This window comes from Lampris incognitus, chromosome 2, assembly GCF_029633865.1.
Source record: "Lampris incognitus isolate fLamInc1 chromosome 2, fLamInc1.hap2, whole genome shotgun sequence".
Taxonomy (NCBI): Eukaryota; Metazoa; Chordata; class Actinopteri; order Lampriformes; family Lampridae; genus Lampris; species Lampris incognitus.
This window is the reverse complement of record NC_079212.1, coordinates 3072971-3090462: the sequence shown is the minus strand read 5'-3', so window position 1 is coordinate 3090462 and position 17492 is coordinate 3072971. Positions and strand designations below refer to the sequence as shown.

Below are 17492 nucleotides of genomic sequence, written 5' to 3'. Positions count from 1 at the left end.
GATAATAGGGTGGTATCCTCCTCCCTCGTTTCCATAAGTGCCTTGATTTCACCCAGCAAGGAAAGAAAGCGCTGTAGTATCTTACCCCGACTTAGCCATCTGACTTCAGTGTGGAGGAGGAGATCCCCATACTCCACAGAGCATTCCTCCACTAACAGCTTGAAGCTCCGGTGTTGCTTAGCTTTTGCTCGAATGGAGTTGATGATCTTAACAACGGGCGCCATCACATGGTCAAATTCCATAACTTTTGCGCATATAGCCTGTTGGCGAATGATGCAGTGATAGTTCAGAAACTTTGGAAAGTCCGGGTCCGCTTTGCAGTGCGCAATAAATCCTGAGTGACGACCTGTCATAGCAGGGGCTCCACCAGTTGTTACAGACTCCAGCTTTTCAATAGGGATCTTTTTTTCTACAAAGTAGTCCTTCACTGCATTGTAAATATCAACTCCCCTGGCTGTGGTTCTCAGTGGAAGTAAGGTCAAAGACTCTTCTTTGGTGGAAAAGTCATCAAACACCATCCGAATGAAAACAGCTAGCTGGGCTGCATCGCTGGAGTCGACAGACTCATCATACTGAATTGAAAACCATTTACACCTGTTCGTGTCCGAGTCCAGCTGTTTTACCGCATCCACAGACAGCACAGACGCTCTCCTTGCCACAGTATTAGCACCAAGTAGCAGACAACATTTCTGTCTTACTTTTATGGTCCCTGAATAACGTGTCAGCCACCGCAGTCATAGCCTCCTTTCCAATCCCACCATCAGTGAAGGGCTTTTTGTGCTTGGCTAAGACGTGCGCCACTTTAAACGAAGCCTCTGTTGCTGCTCTGGCCTTCTTCTTCGTTGGTCTTGTGAACAGAGACTGTTGTCTTTGAAGCGTAGTTTTCAGCTCCTTTATCTTCTCTTTTCGTAGACTGCTACCTAAACGGAAGGCCCGTGAAAAATGGCTGTGGACTTTGGTGAAATGGCGCTCCACGTTACATCTTTTACTGACTGACACACTAGCTCCGCAGATCTGACACACACACTTGTCGTTTACATTCGTGAAACAAAACTCTGTTTCCCGCTCTTCGTGAAAATAATATGTCTTTAGCCTCTTACTGGTATGGGCAGCTGTCGCGGTCATGGTTGCTGTCCGTCTCACATCACCACTGACTCATCAAGCTTGACAGCAGCGCAACTGTTTGATTGACAACTAATTGGCAAATAATCATTTTGTGTAAGGAGGGGCTCCGGACACCTGTGAATTTGATTGGATATAAATGTAAGCAGGTTTTCCAAGTGACCAAACAAATTTGACTCATCAAGTTTTCAAATTTATAGTCCGCGGTGGTGTAGCGGTCTAAGCGTCGGCTTTGTGTCGATGCAGTTGCCCACTGGGGACCGGGTTCGCGCCTCGGTCTCGTCAGATCCGACTATGGCCGGTCTCGATGAAGCAGCAATAATTGGCAGCGCTGTCTTCGGGAGGGGGGCGGAGTCGGCTTGTGTTCGTCACATGAATGCGACTCTGGGTGTGTGGGGGAAAAAGCAGTGGTTCGGCCTGGATTCACCTTGTCACGGAAGAGGCGAGGCGAATCCTTCCAGACTGCGGGCCGGAGAGATGCAGTTGGCAAATGCATGCAGTACGAGGGTGGTGTTTGAACTAAAACAGGGAGCGATTGGCCACTAAATTGGGAGACAAAGGGGAAAATCATAAATAAATAAATAAATAAATAAAAAGTTTTCGAATTTATGAAAGATTCATTAACCCTTTGGCGAGCTACTTGAAAAGGGGCCACGAGGTACCAGTAGCTCGCGAGCGACGTGTTGGAGACCCCTGACCTAGAAGAACAAGACTCATTTTAACTTCTGGAGTGATTCTGAATTTCAGGTTCATCTCCAGTATCATCTTTCTTGCTTAACAAATTGCTATTAGTCTTATTCGAGCTGCTTGAGTATTAGTCCTTTTCTATATACATCTGCTGCTGGTTCCTAGTGGGAACTAGTGGGATCTTATTCTAGCTGTAGCTGTTTTTCACATAGTGTGTCCTTAAATATTTCTTGTTGCCTAGCTGTTTTGACTTAGTTATCCTTTTAGCTTATAACTATATTCCTTGGTAACTTGCTGTTTGCAGTTTTAATTGTATTGTGTGAGGTTTGATAGTTTTACATAAGTGACCAATTTCTGGGCAATAGGCCTAGTTTCAGTGTACCTCTTTGGCGAATTGGGTGTTAAGTGGCCAGGGTTTGGCCTGCACTCCTGGCAGACAATTAGCAATCACTGTTCTTTAAATCACTGCTGCTGCTTGGAAGCGTCAGGCAAACAAGCCGAGGGCAAACAGGTCTAGGGTGAACGAAGGTTAGAGTGAATAAAAGCAAGCGCAACTTTTTCAAGCCAAGACTTCGTCAAGCAAGCACTGCTCTTTTTAGATCCAGTCAGTCATCTGTATCTTGTGTACCTAGTATAGACTATGTGTTTCCTTCACATTCCTGTCCTTTCCTCTTCCCAGGGCTGGCATAGATGTTGGGTCACTCCTAGGCACTGCGACCCTACCAATCTCCTCTATCCCACTCTCTCCACTCACATTGAGCAAGTGGTGACGGGAGGGCTCTGGAATTGCCAGTCTGCGGTGCCGAAAGTTGAGTTTATCTCAGGCTACGCATCCTTGCTCTCCCTCAACTTTCTTGCTCTAACTGAGACCTGGATCATGCCAGAAAACACTACCACACCTACAGCTCTGTAGATGTGTACTCTTTTTCTCACACTCATAAAGCTGGGATGCGGGGTGGTGGTACTGGCCTGCTAATCCACCCGAAATGGAAATACTCTCTTGTTTCCATTACACAATTTTCTCTGCCCTCTTTTGAATTTCATGCCGTTACTGTCTCTTATCCCGTCAAACTCACCATTGTGGTTGTGTACCGTCCACCAGGCCCCCTTGGTGAGTTTCTGGAGGAGCTTGACACACTTGTCTCGCACTTCCCTGTTGATGACTCTTCACTTATCCTTCTCAGTGACTTCAACATCCACACTGACAAGCTAGATCCTCTTCTCTCTTTCCTCTCCTCCTTTGACCTTCAGCTCTCACCCTCTCTTCCTACCCACAAGGCCGGCAACCAGCTGGACCTTATCTTTACTAGACACTGTCCTATTTTCAATCTCTCCGTTACTCCCCTCCAGCTCTCTGACCAATATTTCATGTCCTACTCTCTCTCCCTCTCTTCACCCCCCTCAGCACCTCCCCCTACCCATGTGGTTCCCACCCGTAGACACCTCCGCTCTCTCGCCGCCACTGATCTTTCTTCCTCTGTTACCTCTATCCTCCCTACACCTGAATCTTTCTCTCTCCTACCCTCTGACACTGCTACTGATCATCTTCTCTCTACCCTCTCCTCTTCTCTGGACAACCTCTGTCCCCTCACGTCCAGGTCTGCACGCCCAACTCCACCTGCCCCTTGGCTGTCCGACTCAGTACATACTGACAGACGGAGCCTAAGAGTGGCAGAGCGCAAATGGAGAAAAGGCAAACTCCCAGAGGACCTTCTCAACTTCCAGTCTCTTCTTTCCACTTTCTCCTCCTCCCTTTCTGCTGCTAAAGCTGCCTTCTATCGCTCTAAAATCCTATCCTCTGCCTCTAATCCTAAGAAACTCTTTATATTGCACAAGCCTGCATTCTTAGCGCCGGTCCCAAGCCCGGATAAATGGGGAGGGTTGCGTCAGGAAGGGCATCCAGTGTAAAATCTTTGCCAAATCAAATATGCGGATCATAAATAAGATTTCCATGCCGAATCGGTCGAGGCCCGGGTTACCAACGACCGCCACCGGTACTGTTAACCAGCAGGGTGCCGGTGGAAACTGTTACTGTTGGGCGAAGGAGAAGGAGAGGGGGAAGGCATGTCCAAAGGCAGCGAGAGAGGAGGAAGAGTAGGAGTGTGGAGGTGAGAGTCGGAACTTTGAATGTTGGCATTATGACTGGTAAAGGGAGAGAGCTGGCTGATATGATAGAGAGAAGAACGGTAGGCATACTGTGTGTGCAAGAGACCAGGTGGAAGGGGAGTAAGGCCAGGAGTATCGGAGGTGGGTTCACACTCTTCTACCATGGTGTGAATGGGAGGAGAAATAGGGGTAGGGGTAATTCTGAAGGAAGAGTATGTCAAGAGCGTGCTGGAGGTGAAGAGAGTGTCAGACAGAGTGATGAGTATGAAGCTGGAAATGGAAGGTGTATTGCTGAATGTTATCAGTACATATGCCCCGCAAGTTGGGTGTGAGATGGAAGAGAAAGAAGAATTCTGGAGTGAGTTGGATGAAGTGGTGAAGAGGGTACCCCAGGAGGAGAGAGGGGTGATTGGAGCGGACTTCAATGAACATGTTGGTGAAGGGAACAGAAGTGATGGGTTGGTATGGTGTCAAGGAGAGAAATGTGGAAGGACAGATGGTGGTGGATTTTGCGAAAAGGATGGAAATGATTGTGGTGAATACATATTTCAAGAAGAGGGAGGAACACAGGGTGATGTACAAGAGTGGAGGAAAGTGCACACAGGTGGACTATATCTTACGTAGAGGGCGCCATCTAAAAGGGATTGGAGACTGCAAGGTGGTGACAGGGGAGAACGTAGCTAGGCAGCATCGGATGGTGGTCTGTAAGATGACTTTGGAGACCAAGAAGAGGAAGCGAGTGAAGGCAGAGCTGAAGATCAAATGGTGGAAGTTGAAGAAGGAAGACTGTTGTGTGGAGTTCAGGCAGGAGTTAAGACAGGCACTGGGTGGTAGTGAAGAGTTGCCAGATGGCTGGGCAACCACTGCAGAAATAGTGAGGGAGACAGCTAGGAAGGTACTTGGTGTGTCATCAGGACAGAGGAAGGAAGACAAGGAGACTTGGTGGTGGAATGAGGAAGTACAGCAAATTATACAGAGGAAGAGGTTGGCAAAGAAGAAGTGGGATAGTCAGAGAGATGAAGAAAGTAGACAGGAGTACAAGGAGATGCAGCGTAAAGTGAAGAGAGAGGTGGCGAAGGCAAAGGAAAAGGTGTATGGTGAGTTGTATGACGGTTTGGAGACAAAGCAAGAGAGACAAGATTGAGATGGCTTGGACATGTGTGGAGGAGAGATGCTGGGTATATTGGGAGAAGGATGATGAATATGGAGCTGCCAGGGAAGAGAAAGGCCAAAGAGGTTTATGGATGTGGTGAGGGAAGACATGCAGGTGGCTGGTGTGACAGAGGAAGATACAGAAGGCAGGAAGAAATGGAAACGGATGATCCGCTGTGGCGACCCCTAACAGGAGCAGCCGAAAGTAGTAGTAGTAGTAGTTGTGGTGCATATGGGGGGGGAGTGTGGAAGCTGCTGCACCAGAATCAGAAAGTGTGCCATCTAGATGACAGCACTGGATGACAGCTCCACATACCTCTGTTAGTCTACATTCTCACATGAAGGCCATCAAGTCAAAGTATTGATCAACACCCTGTGGCCTCTTAGAGGACTGCAACCAACAGATATCAATCTGATGTTCATGGACTCACACCAAGGTAGACCCCAAAGAACAGACCATATATGAAAATGGATTTCATGCCATCTATCTGCAGAACTCTTTTTTTTGTGGTCTTCATTTTACATTAAAGTCCAGTAACAGCTGTTGCTTTGACTGTTTGTCTCTGCAATAAGAGAATTCTGCAATATATTCATTATGTTGTGTGCAATACATGAATTCTAAAATAAATATCTTGAGAAGTGAGAAAATATCTTTTTCCTTTCATAATCTTGAAGTTTAAAACCAAGTAGCCAAAATCTGATTTGTAGAATATTTTGATGACAAATTTTGTAAAGGAACAGGAGCAAGTGCCATCATCCTTCAAACTCCAACCCCAACAGAGCAGAACATCTAGAGCAGGAGCTGGGTTTTAGAGGTACAGGATAGTATATGGATATGTGAGCTGAGTCATCTGTATAAATATCTGTCAACCAATTCTAAGAGTGATGACATGCCATGACAGACAGGCTGAGGGATAAAACACAGATAATCATCTCAAATTGCTTTTTCACAATTATTTTTTCATTGGCTCTAGCAGGGGTCACTTTTTTAATGGATTATCTATACATTCCTGCAAAGTCTTGAATTTCTAGTTTGTACATTTCACAGGAAATTATGAGAATAAACCAGCACAAAAACAACTGAGGTTCAGCGCTTTCACGGCTTGAACCCAAAACAACAATAATAATGCAATCGTTTGTCTTTCTCATTTCTAATCAGCCATGTCAGGTGTTGTACCTGGGGATGTTGTTCTTGGGGTCTTCGCTGTCATTGGCCAGCCCACCAAACAGATAGCAACGACTGCCAATCAGGGAGAAGCTGTGTCCAAGGCGGGGACATGGGGATGGGCCGTTTTTAGGAGCCTTTGCTTTTAGACGCTTCCACTCCCACCGGCTGGCCTGAAGACAATGAACAGAAACAAGTGATTATTATTCTGTCACTTCTTTGTCATCCTTGATCATTCTATCTCTCTGTCACTTCTCTATCATCATCATCATTCTATCGCCGTCATTTCTCTATCACCCACCATCATTCTCTCTCCATAACTTCTGTCATCCATCAGCATTCTGGGGTTGCACGAAGATTTATTCTTTCTACTTTCAGTGTGCTGTACCTTTGACCTTTGACTTTCTTACTCTGGATGCTTTAATTTTTTTTAACTGTGGGAATTCAATGCAATTTCCCTGTTTGACTCATTGAAACATATTATATAAATGAATGAGCTGAATAACAAGTTAAATCAGACAGTGACAATGGAATTCCTGTTCACTATTATTAGTTCTAATTCTCTGATGTTGGTGTATGCAGACAGGCTGGTGGGATTAAACGGTAAGGGTTGGTATAGACTGCACGTTGAGGGTAAAATCAGGGTTGGTAGCTGACCTGGAGCTCGTAGAGGTCATTGCTGTATTTTCCGTACTCCACCATGCCCCCAAACACCAATAGTCTGGTCCCATCACACACAAAACCGTAGGCAGCACATCCTGGCGGGATGTCACCTCTCACTGCAGGGATGAACCACTGGTTGGTCGCTGCATTGGGACATAGAAAACATAAAACTAAAACATCCAGCACATAATTATGGAGGATGCAGAGTGCTACAATAATAAATAAATATCATTAAATCCATCAATACAGCTTTCATTAATAAACTCCATCAATAAATCAATACACCAAAAAAAAAATACACCAATACTTTCAATAATTTGTTTAAAATTTTATTTAGAGACTTACTGACAGATATATTAAAGGAAACATTGATAGATTTATTTAAGGATTTAATGAAGGCTATATTAAAGGTTTTGATGCTTCACATATAAATTAGGGATGGGTTTAAGTTAGGTTGATCTGCTGTGATTAGATGGCAGGTCTATATGCAGGGAACATGGTGATTGGACAGTACAACTCAAGCTGCTGCAGTTATCCATGCCAGAAGATTGGGAGGAGTATTTCATACTGTCAAAAGTTGCATATAGACTGGAAAGACAAACTGGGGAAAATTAGTAATGTTAATATTAGCATTAATATTAATGCTAAAAACAGGCTTGCTAAGTGGAATGGCCTCCGGAAGCCAACACAAATTACCATCCTTTGAGACCATTCTTGTCAAATCATTCCAGGCTGCTGCAGCACAGCAGGTAGCTTCAAAATGAGCGGGGGAGACCACATTCAGAGAAGGTCAAAATGTGTTATGGCTGCTGCCGTGGACCCCAGACCCTGGAAACTCAAGTTCCTGCAACCAGAGGATACCTTAAAAGTACACGTCAAGAGCAAAGCCTTGCATTTCAAGCAAGAAATGAGAGGGACAGCAGCAACATGCCAGTGTGGCAGTAGGTCACTCAGCCAGATCAGAAGTTTCTGAGAGGAGGACAATGTCTCTGCTGGACACTGCTTGTCTTGAACTCAGAAGAACAGTGAGGAAGACCATTAGCAACGTGAAGTTGATGTGGTGAGGAATGAGCTCCTCTCCTGAAGGACGACAGCCCTCTCAAATGGTGGAGAGTAAATGAAGCAAGATCTCCCAACCGTGCTATCCAAGCAAGATCCCTGCAACATTAATCCCATAAGAACGGCTCTTTTCAGCACTGTGATTAGAAAAACAAAACCTTATAGCAGATTATGCAGACATAGTTTTATTCATCATTAAGGTGGCGCCGCAGACAGTAGCCTCACAGTGTATATGGGGGGAGTGTACAGCCTGTACAGTTCTGGAACAACATCCTATGGACAGATGAGACAAAGATCAACTTGTACCAGAATGATGGGAAGAGAAGAGTATGGAAAAGGGAAGGAACTGCTCAGTATCACAAGTACAAGCACCTGGGAAGCATGAGGGAGTTAATGTTATGGGGTGGGCATGTATGGCTGCCAAGGGAACCGATTACCTTGTATTTATTGATGATGTGACTGTTAACAAAAGCAGCAGGATGAATTCTTAAGTGTATAGAGCTATATTATCTGCTTAGATTTAGCCAAATGCTTCAAAACTCATTGGATGGTACCTCACAGTGCAGATGGACAATGAGCCGAAGCAAACTGCGAAAGTAAACCAAGACTTTCAAGGCAAAGAAATGGAATGTTCTGCAATGACGAAGTCAATCACCTGACTTGAATAAAACTGAGCATGTATTTCATTTGCTGAATGCAAAACTGAAGGCAAAATGCCCCAAGAACAACCAGGAACTGAAGACAGCTGCAGTAATGGCCTGGTAGAGCATCACCAGGGAAGAAACCCATTGTCTGGTGATGTCTATGGGTTCCAGCATTCAGGCAATCATTGACTACAAAGGATTTGCAACCAAGTACTAAAAACGACAATTAAATTTATGATTATGTTAGTTAGGGCGGCACGGTGGCGCAGTGGTTAGCGCAGTCACCTCACAGCAAGAAGGTCCTGAGTTTGAGTCCAAGGGTAGTCCAACCTTGGTGGGTCATCCCGGGTCGTCCTCTGTGTGGAGTTTGCATATTCTCCCCGCTAGGGGAGATCACTTTATTCCCCCCAGCTCCTCCTCCCGGTGGAACAGGCACCCCAACTGACCAGAGAAGGCGCTAGTGCAGCAACCAGGACACATACCCACATCCGACATCCCACCCGCAGACAAGGGCAATTGTGTCTGTAGACACCCGACCAAGCCGGAGGTAACATGGGGATTTCAACCAGCGATCCCCGTGTCGGTAGGCAACAGAATAGACTGCTACACCACCCGGACGCCCTCAAGGAAATTTTTATTTTTTTATGTATTTTTAAGATGCTTTTTAAACTACAGTTACAGTGGGGCGGCTCGGTTGGAAACAGATATAATGGTTGGAGAAAGGTCACCAGTGATATCTGTTAGTTAAAATGTGAACGCGCTACAGGAAAACAGCAGGTCTGAGTAAGAGTACCCATGATCAGTGTTCTTTAGCCTCATTTACCGCCTTACCCTCAAAAAAACGTCCAGTTCCGGTTATCAGCTGTGGTTTGTTTGTTTGAGGCTCTGTCTACTTTCTAAATTTTAACAATTTTTTACAATTTCGTGAGACCTTTGGATTATTTTAATTGATTTGATGGTTTGTCTTATTTTATGGATTTTTTCCGGATCATCGATCAATTGAGAAATGCAAATGTGCATTAGTCCAGTCAAGTCAGCAAAAGCTAACTGCAGGTGTCGATCTACTGTTGTCCTACAACAACAAAACCAGCAACATGCCAAGGGGCATGGCCAAGAGAAACAGTGTGGGTAATGGCAACAACGATCAGTTAAAGGAACAGTTAAAAGCATTAAGCGGCAAGTTTTCAGCTGCCATGAAAACGATTGACAAACTACGTCAAGATATTGATCAGCTAAAACAATCGCTCTAAGACCAACAGGGGCAAAAAAAAAGCCTTCTTGAGAACACGATGAAGGAAATTAAAGCCCAAAGGGAGCTGAGCAATGAGAGGGATGATGACTTGGAACAATACATGAGGATAAACGACATTATTGTCTGTGGTTGGAGGTTAAACAGCAGTACGCCACAGTACTGAGACCGGATCGATACGGTGGAGAACCCAACAAACAGGGAGTGACCTCCATGGAGAACCAGGTGACTACTTTCATGCAAGACAAGGGAATGTGATAGACAATAAGAACATTGAAGCATGTCACCCTCTCTCTAGGAAAGACAGTAAGGATAAACCAGCCATAATCAGATTTGCAAACAGAAAACACAAGGTTGCACTAATCAAACAAAGAAGACTGTTGAAAAGCACAAACATTTTCTTAAATGAGCATCTGACACTGTGAGTCATGCCGACATCACAGCACCAGCCACCGTTTCATGTTGAATGGGCTCTCTGGTCAAACACTAATAAAGTTACCAGTACCACCATAGGTGTCAGTAAATGAAACAGAAATGACAATCTTCAAGAAACTCAAGTCAATTTTTGTTAAAGCTATCATAAATTAACTTGATAACACAACATAGTCCAAGTGTCATTGCTGTCGTGTGATTCTGCAGCCAAGCCAATGGCTCTCACAGATAGCAAAACCCATCTCTAGGCGGATAATTGACATTTCTGTGGTGAATGAACTAACTGATACCATGCAACACAAAAACAACACAAAATATGGAAAAAACATCTCTTCCTGGCGGTCTTTAATAACATTCAGTAACATCTGATGTTCCATCACCAGATGATAAGGATGCAATCGATTGCTTTCTACGCCACCCTTGTCTTGCACTTAAGATTGACAGCACAAAACACCCCGTTGCCTAATTTTTTCCCCTATGTAGTTAATTCTATAAACTTCTGTTGATACAAACAGCCTTGTTTAAGTGCAGTTAATCAGTCCACAATAGAAAACTTAATTAAACTACATAGGAGAAACAACTTACCTCCTCATTTTCTCTTTTGATTTATTGTGTTGTTGTTTTCCTTGACTTCGCATACCATACAAATAATCTTGTATTATGTTTATGGTGACTCCCTCCCTGACACTGTGAAACTCCTCACTGTCAGGTGAAAAGAAGCGGCTGGCGACTCCACATGTATCGGAGGAGACGTGGTAGTTTGCAACCCTCCCCGGATCGGCAGAGGGGGTGGAGCAGCAACCATGACGGCTCAGAAAATAGGGTAATTGGCCAAGTACAATTGGGGGCGGGGGAGTGCTCAATGAAGGAGTATGGAATCCATACTAAAGACATTTAATTAGACTTTTAAAGCACTGACAAATTAGTTTGTTTTCCAAAGTTATTTTTGTATACACATGGAGTGTGACTCTAGTAGTGTTTTGTTTGCCATCTTTGCATTCCTACATTTTGGAGAATTTTGAAATACTTAAATGTTTTTTGTTTTATTTTTCTATAAACAAAAGCGGGAGATTGGTAACGCGTAACATTTTGGCACGGAACACATGTGCAGGGGAGAGGTGGGGCGCGCATGTGCTGTGCGTTCCTCTCTCATTTGTATCGGACTTGGCTGGACAAGTTTCAGTAGCAAATGGAATTAAGTTGTTAAATAAAAATAAACAAGTGTTTGTTATGAGTAACACGTAGCTCTATGGATTCTATTCATACATAGCAGTGTATGAATACATAGCTCTTCATTCATAGCTCTGTGGATTCATACACAGCTGTATGGAGTCTTAATAGGTCATAGCTCCATGGGTTGTATTCATACAGATGTGTAATTTGTGACATTGGGCTATACAAATAAAACTGACTTGACTTATGTAGATTCTATTCATATACAGCCCCATGGATTGTATTCATACACATCTCCATGGAGTCTCTATTGCTCAATGCTCTGTGGATTCTATTCATGGGTGATTCTTCAATTTGGGGCTCTTTTGGCTTTTGAAATACTAAAAATAAATTTCTTGAAAATATGTTTTTTTTTCTCAAAAGGTCTATTAAGTGGTCTGGAACAAATATCTTAGCATACCTTTGATCGTCCTACAAAACAAGTTTGATATTATGATGCTTTTTTTCTTAAAGTTGTGACATCAAAATGTGATGGTCATGACAATTTTCACTTTTTGGCGAAAAAGTTGGCTAAGTTTTAGACTTGCTAAGCTAACTTGTTAGCCAGCATACAATGTACAAAGAATATACGTGAATAAAGGGAAATTTCTTATTTCTGAATTAAAATACTCAATTAGTGACTTGTTTGGTAATGATGCCTAACAAACACACTCTCAGATCAGGACATATACTAAATCTTCAAATTACTTACATTTGTGGACAAGTACGAGAAATGTCAAGTGCTTTGAGTGGCTGTTGCAGCTAGAAAAGCGCTATATAAAATGTAACTTGATTGATTGACATGAAAAAAATCATGCTTCTGCCATGACTGGTCATGCGCCTCTCACACGTCTCATTTCCATGGCAACCACATTGTTGTTGTTTGAAAAAACATTACTGCTCTCTAAAATGTTGGGTGTGATGGTAATGACAGATGTATGAGGGACAGCGATATTTAACTATAAAAAACATGTGCAAATTGCACATATATAAACCACATGAATTTAAAATATGTCTTTAAATTATTATGAGAAAATGCAAAGTAAAGCTTTAATGAATTTAAACATTTTTTAATTACTTTATTATAGAGGGGAAGTTAAAAAGTCTGGTTTGGGGACAAGTCCGAAACAGTGACATTCTGGCACATCTGAATTTTCAACATACTGAAAAAGTATTAAAATGTCGTCATTGAGACACAAATCTTTTTTTCATAGCAAACACAACCTAACGCTAACAAAAACAATAATTTAAAAAAAAAATTTTTTTTTCTTCTTGAAAATCTACCCTGGGGACAGGAAAACTCCCTTAATTGAAGAATCACCCATATACTCGCTTTGCAAAAAGCCAACTGGGGCTCCATCAGCAGGACAAGGGCGTGGCTGCAGTGATGACGCAATTAGTGCTTCTGTTAAACGCGCCATTTCTCTTTGTATTTTTCTGCTTGCACCCAAGAGACTCGGGGATAAATGCTAACTAGCCTGCACCCAAGAGACTCGGGGATCAATGCTAACTAGCCTGCACCCAAGAGACTCAGGGATCAAAGCTAACTAGCCTGCACCCAAGAGACTCAGGGATCAATGCTAACTAGCCTTCACCCAAGAGACTCAGGGATCAATGCTAACTAGCCTGCACCCAAGCGACTCAGGGATCAATGCTAACTAGCCTGCACCCAAGAGACTCAGGGATCAATGCTAACTAGCCTGCACCCAAGAGACTCGGGGATAAATGCTAACTAGCCTGCGAACTAACCAGGCTAAGTAGCATACAGACCTGCAGCACACTGCTTAGTTAACATCCATTAGCTAATTAGCAGGCTTGCTCTCTTAATTCAATACCCATTTAAAGTCGGTTTACTTCCATCACTAGGTTAACGGTATGCCAAAAATGATTCCAATTAAATTGTTTTACCCAACATAAACGACAGAAGGGCCGGCGTTGTGGGCTGACGCTTCAAACAAGATTACTTCACTCCATAATTTAGTCGTACCTGTATTGTAGACGTGAAGCTCGTCCACGATTCCTTCATTTCCTCCGCCGAACACCACCATCAGCTCCTTGATGGCCACGGCCCGGTGTCCATGTCGGGGCCGGGGGACCGGGCCTGTCCAGCCCAACACCCGTTTCCACCGCGGCTGGAGTACCGCGGGCCCGGACGGCTCGGAGGACATGGTTCTGTGTGTCCACGGAAAGAGCGACTCCTTAGGGGAGGAAAGGCAAAACAGACGTGTTGTTTCTGCAATGTACAGCCGTTATTTTATGTAACCTGCAGCACATAGCTAGACCTGCTAGCTGGGGAGAGCTAACTAGCTTGTTAGCGGAGTTAAGCTAACACTGGGCTAGCATTGGTATTAAGCTAACAGTGGGCTAGCATTGGTATTAAGCCAACACTGGGCTAGCGTTGGTATTAAGCTAACACTGGGCTAGCATTGGTATTAAGCTAACAGTGGGCTAGCATTGGTATTAACATGGCAGGATTAGCGTTTGCTTCCTGTGTGCCGAGACCGTTCCACAGAACCCCCAGTTTGCGTGTTTTACAACGTTCACTTGCACCTCGAACATCGGCAATCGGTTTGGTTTCAGCCCGTCTCATTTCTCCCGTGACGGGGCGCTTCACATAAGCGCAGCTGGAAACGCGGGGGCCGCCTGATTAAGCGTGCAGGGGGGGGACGCCGGCAGGTGGACAGACGGAGATCCGGAGCGGCCTGTGTGTAACATGTTTACCCGGCGGCGAGTCCCGTTCCACAGCCAAGACACCACCTGAACCGACACTTCGGCTGTTTTTGAGACCGGAGGGTAACTATCCAGCAAGCACCCCGTACAGCGCTGGGCGCCGCCATCTTGTTGCCGGCGCCCACTACACAACAAACCAGCAACTACGGGACAAACATGCCTCCAACAAACAAAGCCAGCAACACCTGGACACAATTCCGCCGGCACACAACAAACACACAACTACAGGACAAACATGCCCCAACCCCAAGGGACCTGTTGTCACAGGGCACACGTTCAGACAAGACATCAGTACATTTGTATCCACTTGGCAAACGTTAAAACAACCAACAAGTGAACCGGTAACTAACGGACGAACAACCCAAAACAGCCCCGTAACCAGGCCAGTGACGGCGGGACACACACATCCACCACCACGCAGCGGGACACACACATCCACCACCACGCAGCGGGACACACACATCCACCACCACGCAGCGGGACACACAGTACAGGTGAAGGGCATCTATTTACTGACATGTCAATGCGGCAGTACGTCTTGTAATAAAGCTTGTTCTCTCGATCTCCGCTGCACTTCCAAAATCAGTTCCACTGTGCATTTCCTCCCGTTTATTCTCGACAGAAATGAAGCATCTTACTAAACGCTGCACACGGCTAACGAACAGCGCAGTTCAGACTTGACGGTAAACAAACATCATGCCCTCCTCTCTGGACGTCGCCATTTTGACGGCGAACGTGACTACCTTAGCTGGCTAGCCACATTAGCTTGTCTCACGTTAGCAAACGAGCTAACGTTTACGCGTAGTCTTAGCTTGAGCGCGCAACTGCGCTAATGCTAGCGACATTTAAAATGCGCCCCGCTGCGATGCGTCAGAACAATATAGAAATCAAAACGAATTCTCTCTCTCTGTGTGTTTCCAATCACAAGTCCCGCACCGAGAAAGACCTCAGTTTACTGCTGCGGGAGAACCGCGGCTCTCCGGCGCTTCGCTTCAGATAGCTGCGTCCAGACTCTCCCTTTTAACCCATCTGGTGCTTTAGGGCTAATACAGCCTATCTGCTCGTCATTCAGAGCTAGCTTCCCTCCGAGCCTTTCAAACAGCCCGCCGGCTCGGGAGCCTGGCTAACGCTAGCTCCGGGAGCGGCATCGGCTAGCTAGCCACGTTCATCCGGCTTTCTGCTCAGCACAGGCAACACAGCAGACATTTTAACGCTACTTAACTGTAACAAAGGACATACTATTTCAAGCTGTTTATTGGAATTGTTTTATTCCGGACTCCAGAGAGAAAAGAACATATTCGCCACAATATTGATGAGTTAGCCTAGCTAACGTTAGCCAGAGTGGCTAACATCCATCCCTTCCCAGATGAAAAGATGGCGGTGACAACATTCGCTTCAAGATAGGAGTTAACCGTTTACACCATACTTACTCGTCAATAGCTGTAAATTAGTTTAAATTTCTTCAAACGGGGACTATGGTTAATAACTTGAAAACAGAGCTTTGTTTTAAAACAAACATCTAACGTAAAAACTCATCATGCCGCCCAGGAAGACGCCATTTTCTGGCCACACTCAGTAAGGTCCCCCTGCTGGAGAGCCGGCTGAACTGCAGGCGCATCTCTTTTGTGTTTACACGCCGCAGTCACAACGTCGGCAAGAGAAGGATGCTGAATATGGATCTGCCAGGGAAGAGGAGAAGAGGAGGCCAAAGAGGAGGTTTATGGATGTGGTGAGAGAGGACATGCAGGTGGCTGGTGTGACAGAGGAAGATGCAGAGGACAAGAAGAGATGGAAACAGATGATCCGAAGTGGCGCCCCCTAACGGCAGCAGCCAGCCGAATGTAGTAGTTGTAGTAGTAGTAACAGTAGCAGGCGTAGTAGTAGTAGTAGTGGTTATAGTAGTAGTACTACTAATGGTAGTAGTAGTTGTAGTAGTAGTGGTAGCAGTAGTACTAGGAGTAGTAGTAGGAGCGGTGGCGGTAGTAGTAGTAGTAGTGGTAGTAGTAGTACTGGGAGTAGTTGTAGTAGTAGTAGTAGTGGTGGTAGTGGTAGAGTCACAATGTCAGCAAAACGGATGTTTTAATTTGGTTCGACATTTTCTCGAAATTTTCTTTCCTGAACACAATCCAAATAAATACACAATCAATGCTTTTCTGTTCACTTGGCAGCACTTTTATTCTGAGTCATGGGAGGATCAGCAGTACACAGATGTATTCATGTTTCAGCCTACACACTGCACTTCCATGAGTGGTCAGTCAGCCAGTCACACCAGGCTGCATTTACGGACCAGTCAGGAAGCCCAGCAGTCGCACTGTGATCAGAACTCTGAACAGTCCACATGGGATCAAACCACGTCCACACTCATCCTTTAGTCCCACCAAGTTTGTTGCCCTCTGGAGGTCATCTGAAATGTTGTGGACAATGATGCCAAATGATGCCCTGGGCCCGAACAAATGTAATCAAAGGTCAGCTTTTCTTTTCGTTTTTTTGGATTTTCCCCCTTTTTCTCCCCAATTGTATCCGGCCAATTACCCCACTCTTCCGAGCCGTCCCGGTCTCTGCTCCACCCCCTCTGCTGATCCGGGGAGGGCTGCACACTACCACATGCCTCCTCCCATACATGTGGAGTCACCAGCCACTTCTTTCACCTGACAGGGAGGAGTTTCACCAGGGGGACGTAGCGCGTGGGAGGATCACGCTATTCCCCCCAGTTCCCCCTCCCCCCTGAACAGGTGCCCCGACCGACTAGGGGAGGCGCTAGTGCAGCGTCCAGGACACATACGGCTTCCCACCCGCAGACACAGCCAGTTGTGTCTTTAGGGATGCCCAACCAAGCCGGAGGTAACACGGGGATTCGAACGGTGATCCCTGTGTTGGGAGGCAGCGGAATAGACCGCCACGCCACCCGGATGCCAAGGTCAGCTTTTACAGTGTGTGTCAGTGTGTATGGGTGAAGGGCTGCAGGACTACATCTTGTCTCCAGTTCTTCCAGCTCTGCTGTCAGACCCACATCCACCTGCTACGAGACGGGGGACGGTACGGGCACACTGCACACCACGGTGACAAGACTAACGTAAAGCTTGTCTGTCCCACCGTAACCACGACTGCTTTTAAACCGGAGCAAAACGAGAATCCTCTCCACATACTCGGCACCATTTTCAGGGATACTGATTTTAATAGTGTGTTGGAATAGGAAATCGAAACACAGATGGTACCAGAGATCACATGTTCCTGTCATGTGTGGCAGTACCAAACTGTCTTCTGATCAGAT

General features: G+C 45.3%; 1 protein-coding gene across 1 annotated transcript in view; it reads right to left on the bottom strand.

The window, feature by feature from the left end:
* hcfc1b (host cell factor C1b) overlaps window positions 1-15786 on the bottom strand; it is a 76336-nt gene extending 60550 nt beyond the window's left edge. Inside the window, exons 1-4 of the mRNA XM_056273922.1 lie at window positions 15652-15786; window positions 13479-13689; window positions 6890-7038; window positions 6245-6405 (exon numbers count right to left, since the gene is read on the bottom strand). Of these exons, the coding sequence (XP_056129897.1) occupies window positions 6245-6405; window positions 6890-7038; window positions 13479-13659 (491 nt within the window). The 5' untranslated portion in view covers window positions 13660-13689; window positions 15652-15786. The remainder of the gene's footprint in view (window positions 1-6244; window positions 6406-6889; window positions 7039-13478; window positions 13690-15651) is intronic.
* Window positions 15787-17492: the final 1706 nt, after the last annotated feature.